Source organism: Camelina sativa, chromosome 10, assembly GCF_000633955.1.
Source record: "Camelina sativa cultivar DH55 chromosome 10, Cs, whole genome shotgun sequence".
Classification (NCBI taxonomy): domain Eukaryota; kingdom Viridiplantae; phylum Streptophyta; class Magnoliopsida; order Brassicales; family Brassicaceae; genus Camelina; species Camelina sativa.
In genome coordinates this window covers 3,539,460-3,551,771 of record NC_025694.1, presented here as the reverse complement: position 1 = coordinate 3,551,771, position 12,312 = coordinate 3,539,460, and the positions used below count along the sequence as shown (strand labels likewise).

At 34.8% G+C, this 12,312-nt stretch overlaps 2 protein-coding genes and 1 pseudogene across 2 annotated transcripts; all 3 read right to left on the bottom strand.

Annotated features, from left to right (window-relative positions):
• LOC104716870 lies at positions 955–2,677 on the bottom strand. Its single transcript, XM_010434329.2, has 3 exons — positions 2,336–2,677; positions 1,527–1,685; positions 955–1,429 (listed from the first exon to the last, which is right to left on the bottom strand). The coding sequence occupies exons 1-3, from the start codon at positions 2,600–2,602 to the stop codon at positions 1,058–1,060; spliced, it is 798 nt and encodes a 265-aa protein (XP_010432631.1). The 5' UTR covers positions 2,603–2,677; the 3' UTR covers positions 955–1,057.
• On the bottom strand, positions 4,159–7,896 carry LOC104716868 (annotated as a pseudogene).
• On the bottom strand, positions 8,306–11,739 carry LOC104716867 (homeobox protein ATH1-like). The gene is given in 8 exon segments (XM_019231069.1): positions 8,306–8,627; positions 8,932–8,992; positions 9,088–9,431; positions 9,507–10,080; positions 10,190–10,483; positions 10,837–11,029; positions 11,211–11,294; positions 11,404–11,739. Coding segments are annotated over 5 exon segments (1,425 nt in total). The 5' UTR covers positions 10,468–10,483; positions 10,837–11,029; positions 11,211–11,294; positions 11,404–11,739; the 3' UTR covers positions 8,306–8,459.

The following is a 12,312-nucleotide window of genomic DNA, read 5'->3' as shown; positions in this document are numbered from 1 at the left end:
TCAAAACCTTGAAAACACGATCTCTTCAATATAAACATCTATCTAATAATTAAAAATATCACATTTAAAACACTAAATATCATCAATTCATCATAATAGAATTAAATCAAATATCTCTCATGATATTTTTACTTGACGAGTGACGACAAATAAAAAAACACTGATTATCAAATTATACGATCTAAACATTAAAAATGAAAATGATTAAAAGCTCAACATCGAAGTATATATACACACTAATACAAACATCAGCAGTGATAAGTGATAATCATGCCTATGGTCTATGGAAAATATGTCAGCCACTTACTTAAATTCGGTGGCAAGTGGCAACCATATCATTCGCACATAAATGTGTTTTTGGCCAACCCTAGATCACACACATTAATTTACGGCTGTTATACTCCCTAATCAAATTTTAAATTATATGTCATTCATACTGTCTACTGACAGGAGATGGCAAAATTAACAATAATATTGTTGTTATAAAAACATTTGTTTTCAAACAACTTGATTAATGTGTTGACTTTGCAATATTCAATACGATTTATAAATTTTCTTAGCTTCTCGTTCTCACAGCCACACATTCCCATAAACTAAGATATTCCATATATATGTACAATCATGTATGAAACAATTAACTGCGACAAAATAAATCGTATGAAAATAATTATTTAGTCGGCCGATTTGGCACAAAATGACGTGTTGTACTTTGTGTATCATCTATGTATTTTATTCATATGAAGAGTTTGCTGATATGCTTATCGAGATAAAAAGATAAGAGTTGGTGTACATAATTCGATTATTTAGAAGCTATTAGACATATAATTCATCACCCTGGTGTATATTTATATTATTTTATAATAAGATAGCTTGCAACTCATTTGATTAGAGCCCTAATCAAAAATAAGAAAAATCATTTATATTCATTTGGACATTTGAGTTTCTTACTTGATGGATCTAAAACAAGTTGTCACTAGTTTTTGAGTAATTATTTTTCACATGCGAAACTTACAACCATATCATAACCAAAAGATACAAGAAAAAAAAAAAAGTGTTTTCAGTTGTTTATGATCTGAATATTGTTCCCATTGTGATGATCTAAAGCATTTGTCGCCTCAGTCACAGGCACCTTCTTAGCAAGAGACCTGGGGATGTCAAGATCATCTTGAGCACATCTTTGTTGAGGATGAGATAACAGCATCGACATGGGCTTGAAAACAGACCGTGCAAGCCCTTGACCACTCTCAAATATGTAACCTTCATACTCTGAAACATGTTCTACAGCATCGACTAGAGAGTCATACACATCTTGAGGACAATTATCAGGACTTGGCTTGTCATGCAGATACATAACATCCAACGTGAAGAGCTTCTGGTTTAAGGGCCAACCATGGGTTGGTCTCATGGATGACCTGCAGTATATGAGAATCTGCAGAAGAACGTAACAGAGTCAGTAAAATAGGTGTTTATTTCAGTCTGTGGCTAGACGAAAGATTGCATTTTGCAAAAAAAACATAAAAACTTACCACCCTGAAAATTCGATTTTGTGCTCTGGAAATTTTGGCTTCCTGAGCCGCAGCCCGGAAGAGAAGTGTGAGATCCGCTCGACTAGAGGTTTTATTAGCTGACAATCCTCTTAAGGAAGCAACAGCAGATTCAGCATTGCTAGTGAAATCCTTTAAAAGCTGAAACATTAAAGACCTCAAACGGTCAGCAGAAAGAGAGGATTTAAACAAAAGTTATGATGAACCCACATTGACTTGTTTTCACACATAACAACATTCACTAGTGGAGCTTACGCTAAGCATCAAAATGTGATTCTTTCAACATCATTTAAAGGCTACAAACAGTACAAAGAACACCATTATAAAGGTGAAAAAATCAAGTAAAAGATTAAGGATTCTAGGATATGAACAAAAAAAAAAGAATCATATGATGTTTTACTACTCAAATAAAAGTTGCAACTATCGCAAAATTACAATCTACTTCTGAGAAAACGAAGGCTTCGTATAACTATTGAGAGACCAACAAAAGCAACAAAGGAAGCAGACCAAACAATTTCAGTTACTCCCTCTAAGAAGAAGAAGAAGAGAGAAACTCACAAGCAAATGCAAATTCTCCAAGAAACACAACTAACTATATAAGCCTTATTCAACTTAACATCTACTAATTTGAAATTTTCTGTGCAATAAACATCATAAATTCCAATTTTATCAGCTAAAAAAAAAAATCAAAACTTACAGGAGAGAACCCCCAAAAATTGATTGAAGAGGCGACGACATCAGAATCAATCTCACATACAAATAGAATCGGAGAGGGAGAAAGTAATATATACCCAAGCGGCTGATTTGGAGAGAGTAGCGAAAGCAAAGCGATGATCAGGATTGATGAAGAGCTTATTGTGGATGAAGAGGATAACGGCTTGCTTGACGCACTCCATCCTAATCAAAGGCCTACCATTTGTTCCCGTGGTCTTCATCTCCGCCATCGATTCCGCATCTACGTCTATACATATCAGTATGTCTTCGTTTTTTATACGCCCCTGTTTCAGCGCGTATCGACTCGCTACACCTCCGGTCACGCCCACTCTGTCTTCCTCCATCCCCTTCGCTTCGCCGTCGTCGATCTTCTTTGAATTTCTTCTCTCCTTGTCGTTTTTTTTGTTCGTCGTCCGTGATGTTAAAACGATGCGTTTCGGCAATAGAGTCAAACTAATATCCGACGTCGTATTATGGTTCTTAATTATGGATTTTGTTTTCTTAATATCTAGTTATCTACCAATATCTTTATATAGGTTTTCTAATTTAGTAACTGATAACGATTGTGACATGTGTCAATTTCACGATTATATATATTTGCTATATAGAAAAGAAAAACTTAGTTTAACCAATTCTTAAAAAATATAAAAATATTTATAAGAAAATGTCAGAAAAAAAATTATAAAAACTCATCTCTATCTAACAACTAAACTATCTAATATTTTTTCACTTAATAATGTAATTTCTTCAACTTCCTTATATTGGTAAAGCTGTTATTTTTTATAAGAAAGAAAAATATCTTATGAGGTTATATTATTTTTAAGATGATATTTCATAATATAATAATGTAAAACTACACAAAAATTGTACTCCAAGTTAATCCATATAAAAGATCTCATATTTTCAAAAATTTATTATGAGACCAAGCTAATCCATATAATATATATATATATATATATTTACGTAATTCAACGCATATGTTAACGTATTATGCATATCTATTTTTTTAATTTTTTTGACATGAGCTAAATTATTACTTAGGACAACCATATATATAAAAATATCTTAGCAAATGTTGGTTTTCCTAAAAATTTAGTGGTTTTCCTTTTGTTTAACAATTACTTTTTGTTTATTATCAAATATTTCAATTCTTATTATGATATAGACTAAGATGCATAGATTGTGTTTAATATAATTTTGTAGCTAAAATCCATTTAAGATAAAGTATTTAAAATTTAAAATATGATTTATTATGATGGTACAAATTGTTAAATTGTATTAAAAATAGATATAGTAAATTTCAAACATGTTTTTAAAAAATCATTAAAATTTATAAATAATCATTATTTATACTTAAATTATTATCAATTTATTTATTGGTTTTTGCCTTCATATGAACGCGGGGTTCGGTTCGGTTTCAGTTCGCTTAGTTGAATAGGTAACCATCACTAACATAAATTATATTGAAATTAACCAAATAAACCTTATATAACCAAAAGTAACTGAATATAACCGAAATTAACCAAGAATACAATAATAAAAATATGAAAAGGGGGAAAAATATTGATTTGATTTACAAAATAATATTTAACTTTGTAAAATTCAAAATAATAACATTTAAATATATTGATTATTTAAAGTATTTAATTGTTTTGAATCTAGAAATAATTAATATTTTAAGTTTATTGTATAGTTTTGCATAATATTAAGTATATAATTTTTGGTATCTTCTACGTTTTCGGATATTTTAGTTAACCATTTAATTGTCAGTTCAGATTGATTTCGGTTAGTTTGGATATAATTTTTTACTAACCGTTTGGCTATTTGAGAAATTTCGGTTCGAGCGGTTATTTAGTTATCGGTTATTTTGCCCAGCCCTACTTTCTTCTTTTGCCTTAACAATCCCAAAATCAACTGTTTTTAGACTTGGAGGATGAGAGATAACGCTATACAAAAAAAAAGACTTCTCTCTGGTCAACTACTTAACTCCATCATCGTTTAGGACACCAAAACAAAAAAGGATAGTTTGAGGTCCACTTCATGATGATGATCTTCAGCTAAGGATTTTGTTGATTTCCAATATCTTCTCCCCTATTTGTTACCACAACATCACATTATCAGAGACCTAGAATCAAAATAATACACACTAAAAAGAACTAGCGTGCGTTCAGATCACAAACCTAACACGTCAATTTCCAGGAGTGAATCTTCAAGATCGTCTTCCTTTTTCTCCATCTCAGAACGGAACTGTCGTACAATGCTTAGTGTGTCTACAATGCTCTGTTCCTTTGTCTCCAGCTCGGAGCGAAACTGTCTTACACTGGCTATAGTGTCTTTAATGCTCTGTTTCACCTTAGCCAGCTGTTGTGTGACGCAGCAAGATTGAGTGATTTTCTTGGGATGCACTTCTGCACGCTCAGCACTAGATTTGTGAGAACGGCAAGAGGGTTCTCCTTCTGCAGCTTTCTTATCCATCTCCCCAACAGCTTTATGAAGGCTGGAGCTTTCAACTCGAGCTCGCTTGTGTGTCTGAGTCTCAGTATCTGCAAGAACCTCTTCTACAGTCACTGGTTGTTGAACCATCCTAAGGATTTCCCTTTCTTGAGTCGTTACTCCTTCAATAGCCACTGTTTCACGTCGCGGGGACCCAGCCTTATGTCCATTCTCATTCATAGAAGAAATAGCAGCATTGACAGATGAATCATGAGCACAAAAACTCAATGAATGCTCCAGGTTCCTCTCAGGTACACAATTTAACTCGTGGGTAGAAACTTCTGCTGCTTTCTGTTGTTCCTGCTTATAGGTGAAAATAAGTTTACAGTTAACAATCTACTTCCAACATAAGCGAGGAAGACATTCATCTTCTTTTACACATGACGAATTCAGTGTTATAATGCTGATTTCAGGAAGCATAGGTACTCAAAAATCACCTTCACTCGTGTGAGTCACATGACGCAAGTATAATTTCTACAAACAAGACTAGATAGTTTGATACAGTACAGGTGAGAGAGCTTACTTCTTTTATATTAGAAACAACTTCTTTTTGCTTCAAAGCATCAAGTGCCCCTTCACACATTGAATCCACTATATCACTGTGCTTATCCAAGGAGACGCTCGACGATTTCACCGCTTCTGTCAGATACTTTTTGAGCTGGCCAGCACAGCTACTGAGAACTTGTTTTGCCTGCCTCTGTGATATTTGGGGAACCTGAAGACAATAAGTGGAAAGACTTAAACAAAAGAGATTGGTTGCTTGGTTGCTGAATAAAAATGGTAACCTATCCATGTATGACCTTATCATCCTTTTTAACAATAGGTGGAAACGGTGAAAGCATCTTCGATTGCTGATTAGTTGACTGTTCCTTGCTTGTCTTAGCTTTCTTCTTCTGGGGCCTGCATGAAGAAACATTAACTATTCCAGCATCATCACAAGAACAGCGAGTTAATCTCATAACAACAGTTCATATCTAGATTCCACCGACACAAAAACACCGGAACTGGAGAAGTAATGCTTACATTGTGGAGGCTTCTTCATTACATCTCGTTTCGTTAGCTTCTTTATCCTGCTGACAGAAAATGTGGAAGCTTAAAACAATCTGGAGAATGAAACAAAACAGAAAACCCAGAGATGAGAGATTATAAATTCCCCACCTTTAAAAATTTTGATTTATTCACAAAATACCACTTTTCAGTTCTCATATTCAAGCTTTCTTCATCTCCATCAACATAACGAACCTGAAAACAAACATAGCAGCAGCAGTTATAACAAATATTAATGACCTAGATCAAATTAAACAAAAGTGTATCACTTAAGAGTAGGCTAATGATTCACCAACAACCAACGACATAGTTACGTAGAAAACTAATATAATTGGCTTTACCCGATGTATCCCTTTAGCAGAATAATATGTACTGACCACAGCTTCATAATACCTGTGGTAAACATCCAATACTCATTTACAGGCGTAGTCGACAGAAATGCAAACATCCGAGGTGCTAGTCCAGATTCAGCTATTAAAGGATCATACACAGCACAGAAAGAATAAATAAATCAAAGCAGTATATTAAAGAAGAAAATAAAAGTGCTTACGCGTTATCCAAAGGCCACCAGATTTTGACCCTCGACCCAACTAAATTTTCACCATAGTTTTTGAGATCAGATGCCTGTCAAGGAAGTGATTAAGCATGAGTCTACAATATTTTTTGTTTAACTCGTCCAGAGAAAATGAAACTAGTTTTGATAAAAGATAAAACAATAGATGTTCAAGAAAATTATATCTCCGATATGAAGATAATAAGAAGCTCAAAAACCATGAATAGTTATTACTGCAATTCGCAATTGGTAAACCATGGTGTTTCCTAGTCTATGATATGAGCAACAGTTATAATACGTTAAAAGAACAAAAACATACTTTCTCTTTGCCTAGGCTGTGTATTCTCTTTGTGTTTGTAGTAGTAGTTTTTTTAACGGTTCCTTCGCTGCTTTGTTTGAATCCGAGGCTGGCTTATCACAGGGAACAGCTGGCTGAAACAAAATTAAAGAATATCTGTAACAGCACAAGAAGAGGAAAGTCACATAAGCATTTGACACCTTAACCGCAGTTACCTTCTTTGCAGGGGGCTTGAGGAGATCAGCTTGAGCACATCTTTGAGAAGGATGTGATAACAGCGTTGACATACGCTTGAAAACAGTCTGCGCAAGCCCATGCCCGCTCCCAAAGATGTAACCTTCATGCTTTGAAACACGCTTTATAGCATCAACAAGAGAGTCATACACATCGTGAGGAGAGTTATCAGGACCCTGCCTGTCGTGTAGGTACAAAACATCCAATGTGAAAAGCTTCTGGTTTACGGGCCAATCATATGTTGGTATCACGGATGACCTGCAGTATATGAGAATCTGAAGAGCAATACATACACGTAATCAATCAATCAGTAAAACAACTTATTTTTCCCCAAGCTGTGGCTAAAGTAGATGGTTATTGCACAAAACAAAACTTACCACTCTCAAACTTTGGTTCTGTGCTCTGGAAGTTTTGGCTTGCTGAGCAGCTTCCTGGAACAGAAGAGTGAGATCCGCTGGACCAGAGGCTTTAGTAGCTGACATTTCTCTTAGGGAAGCAGCAGCAGATTCAGCATCACTAGTGAATTCCTTTATAACCTGAAACATATTAAAAAACCTCAACTTTAGCAGTCACTAGTGAAGCTGTATGATTCTCTCAACATAAAGGAAACACCTTTCCAATGAACATCACGAATTCCACCAAATTTGTCATCTAAGGACCATGCATACTCAAAAGCAAAAGCAACCTAACATAAAAGAGAGCTCGGGGGAGAAAGTATTACCCAAGCGGCTGACTTGGAGAGGGTAGCGAAAGCAAAACGATGATTGGGATTCGTGTCGAGCTTGTCGTGAATGAAGCGAGTAATGGCTAGCTTGACGCACTCTAGCCTGTTCAGAGGCCTACCGTTAGCATCTGTGGTCTTCATCTCCACCGTCGATTCCGTATTAACATCGACGCAGATGAGTATGTCCTCGCTAGATTTCGCTGCGTCTCGAGACGCTATACCTCCGGTCATGGCCGCTCCGTCGTCCTCCATTCGCCGTCGTCAAAGGTTCCGTCTTTACACTTTCTTCCTTCAGTGTGGCAAAGTGTTTTGCTTTTCTAATTTCTACTATACTTTCTAATTGGAAGGTGTGTGTCCCGTACGAGATGAAAACGCTGCGTTTTTGTTTGTTGACCAAGGACGACACCAGTCAAACTAGAATACGACGCTGTTTGCTACGTGATATTGTTATTAGTCTCTCTATTTCACTCCATTTGTTTGTTTCCATATGTAAAATGTGTATGCCTATTTTTCAAATGATGATATTACAGTTTCTAAAAAAAAGTTTTACTTAATTTTTCAATTTTTTATTTAATGTTTGTTGTGTTTGCAGTTTTTATGAATACTTTATAGAAAAAAAAAAGTTACATAATATGAATATATCTCCATCGGTTGCATAGTTCTTTTTTCATAAGAGGATGATAACGATTAATTCAAAAAGGAAAAATGGTGGATGAGTTATTGATTAAAAGTTTAAAACACCACATAATAAAAGTTGTATATACAACTATAACATAAGTAATGATAGTAGTAAGTGCTTTAGATTTTGGGCAATCATATAGTAGTAGCAAATTGCCTAACACAATTGTTGACTTATTTGTGCATTGCTTGGCTCATCATAACAGACTTTGGCATTCGAAGAGTTGCTCCGTTTGGTTGAAGGTGACTGTTATCGAGCTTCCTCTTGTTCATTTCAGCATACATCTCTTCTATCATCGGCTTCCATAGCCTAACCCGCGCATTTATAAACCAGTTTGATACCTTCAATCACACACACACACAAAAAAAAAAGACTTTTATCCTTTGCCCGCTTTGACTTGAGTAACAAAACATAATCCTAGCAGTTTAGTAACATTATTATGAATTCAAGAATAAATAGTCTAGTCTCATTTGAAGTTCAAGAGACAAGCTTGGTATTTCCCTAGCCCTACTCTCAACCTATACCGGGTTTTTAGACACTAGCAAGTCAAGATATGACTCATTTGAATACCAAAGTTACTATCACAATGTGAGCAAAGATATTATCAGGAAGTCCATTGCATAAGAAACAAAGATGAGACATTACCTGACTTCTTGTCAAGCCACTTCGTATAGCTAGAAGATGTTTCTCCGAATCTTTTGGGTAACTGCAATCAAATAAAACATAACTTTGCTTATAAAAGTCGAGTTAAACACAATGTCTACATAAGAAGTAGGGTTAAGTAAGAGAAAGGATTGTTACGGGTGAAGGAAGTTTTGGAACATCCAAGTCCTTAGAACCGATACTGATTTCTCAGGCAAACCTCGCTGCGGTCTCCAAATCTGATGGTTCTTTCGTTTCAGCTGCTGAAGAAGGCAATGCTGGTGGAAGATAGAGTTTTCTTGAGACTTGTCTTTGCCTCTCTCCAATACAGATCCCATGGCGAGTATCTTCTTGCATATTCTCTCTCTCAGGTTCTTGTATAGGAAAGAGATGGTTTGGAGGGCAAACCGGGTGTGTAATTGCGGATCTAACTCGGTTGCAGCGTGGAACGCTGATACAACCGTATGAATCTCGTCTACGCAATGGCTATATCTATCATCCACCTGAAGAAGAACACATCAACTCAAATCAAAACCATTTCTTAAGTAACGTACAAATGTGAATATATAATACCATACCATTTATAGAAGATCAAGGAGATGTGTCTTCTGTGCTTCTAATGCTCTTCTTTGCAATGTAGATCCCAAACCTGCCTCCGAGTTATTAGAATCATCATCAAGAAACTCAGTTAGATTCTCAAAACGTGAGGTAAAGGCTGAATTAGCAGCTCCTGACTCGGCTCCTCGAGATGAATAATCGAGCGAGTATGTGGCGAAGTGAGATAGTATTTCTTGAACAGAGTGAAGGTACTTTGAACCAAATATAAGTTGAGAGAAACTTTGAGTGACAACGTTATTAGAGATGTCTTTGCTGCTGCAAGAAGCTTGCTCTGAGGCTAATCTAGTAGCAGCACAGAGGCTTATCTCCGAGCATTCATCAGAAACATCAGTGGCAAGACTCAACGAAAGCTCACTGTTTCTTTTATTAGAAATCAGAAACGGGAAATCATCTTCACCAAATGTAGACATCATTGGTTCACTTGGACCAACAACACCTGAGTATGTCTGAAACTCGCTATTGCCTTCAAAACCCCACATGTTGTTTGAGGCATCATCATAAGGTCTTAAATGATCCAAATGATGAAGTTGAGGANCCATTTGAGTATGTCTGAAACTCACTATTTCCTTCAAAACCCCACATGTTGTTTGAGGCATCAGCATCATAAGGTCTTAAATGATCCAAATGATGAAGTTGAGGATGAGGAGGAGGAGGAGGTGCCATGACCTCAAAGCTTTCGACATTGCGGTTTTCTTGAACATCAAAAGATCGTGAAGAAGATGATGATAAGTATTTGTTAGTCAGCATAGAATTGAAGATATCAAAGCCACCCATTTGTAGAGGATCTGATCTGATGGAGTTCCAAGGAAGCATTGATGAAAATGAAGTTGAATCTTCTCTTGAAGGTATAAAATCCATGAGAAGAGGGTTTTGGTTGGCCATGACATTATTCAGAGAACTAAAAGCGTTGTCGTTGTCCATTTGGGTTTCAATGAAACTGCATTAACAAAAAGACAAGTATATTTAATAAAGACTCAGACAAAAGTGTTTTCAGAAGATCTGAGAAACCAAATCTTTGGAGAGAAATAGTACTAAATGTAAAAATGCTGCAAGAGACAGAGAACATTACTATGTCATTAAATAATTCATTAAAAAAAATATCTAATAGGTTAATAATAATGTGAAACGGAAGCATGAGTTAATGAAAGCAGTAAACTAGGCCTCAATGATACACAGACCAATAATAATAGAATACCTGTGAAAAACAGTGAACTAGTAGTAGTAATAAGGTAAAAAAGAAAGCTTTAGATTACTACAAATGTCCAAAGAACATAAAAGTGTTGAACTTGCCTTTATCCTTCTTCCTCTGATAGAACCCTTGGGAAGATCTCAGACAACAAAACGTTCCAAACAGAATTGTTATTACATCAAAATTTCCAAAATGTGTGTTAAAAACTGAGGAAGAAGAAAGTGTTTTATTTCTCTTCTTTCTCAGTGAAAGAACAGTGTACTTTCTTTCATTCCGCAGCTTCTCTATATGTTCCTAAAGAGAACCAAAAAGGAGAAAAAATCAACAAAATATATATATATATATAAGTTAAAAGGTAAAAAAAAACAAATGATGCAACCAAAACTGAAAAAGAGAAAAGTGGGTCTCTGATTAATCTCTTTTGCATGAGAACGCAAATAATACAAAAAAAACTTTTGAATTTCATCTTACTTACTTTTATTACAGTTTCATGAAGAAGAAGAAGAAGAAGAAACCCAGAATCTTCATCATCATCTGCCTCACTAAAAGACTCAGAGCACTAGACCAAACATATAGGCAACATTTTATTACTAAACAAAAATAAATAAATAAATAAATTTAAGAAAATCAAGAAAGAAGTTGAAAAGAAGGAGGGCCAAATCACGTACGGAGCTCCCTCTGTTTATGACACGAATCCATTTTCATATCTTTTAGATCTTCCGACCCAAAAAAAAAAGAAAGAAATCTTATACTATAACTTGTATTCTTAGAATTCCATTTATTTAAAATGTTGTTCATAAAGAAAGAGATGAAGCTCATGTATTTTTTATCTCACGAAATAAAAAGAAAAAAAATATATGGCTGAAACCGAATCCAAATCCAAAAAAGAAATCCAAAGACATGAAGAAGACCGATGTGTTACTGTTTACTACAGAGAAGTGCACTCATTTCTGTTGCAGGCTTTAAATTTGGGAAGAGACCCTACATTTTACTATTTACATGTCTCTATATATATGCATGTATATGTGCATAGACAAAAATAAATAAAATAAAAAGTACATCCTTTCTATTTGATTTTTTAAATTTTTATTATGATAAGAAAATAGGGTTGTCTTCTTGTGCTGGTTTCAATTATCACAAATCTGAAAGAGGGAAAAAAAGTAAAGAAGGGTTGAGATCTTTTTTTAGCCATTTAAGGAGAATTGATGAGATGTGTGATCCATTTGGGTTCTTTCTTTTTCTTCTTTCTTTTCTCACCACTCGTGTCTTTGTGTTGTGCCATCAAATCTTATATCCATTTACGTTTTTTATATATATATATATATATATATATATATATATATATAAAGTTTTACGTAAGCTTTACAAAAAAATATCAATCAATTTGTTTGGCCTCTTCTTTGATTGTTCCTTTCTTATCAAATCTTTTTTTTTTCTTCTTCTCTCTCTTTTGGTTCAATGTGTCGTTATATGTTACGTCTTATTATCATGGCTAATGATGATGAACTGAACTCTATTTACTCGTAGACTATAATAGATATGCATATCTGAGAAATTATGCTCTCCTTATTTTTTTT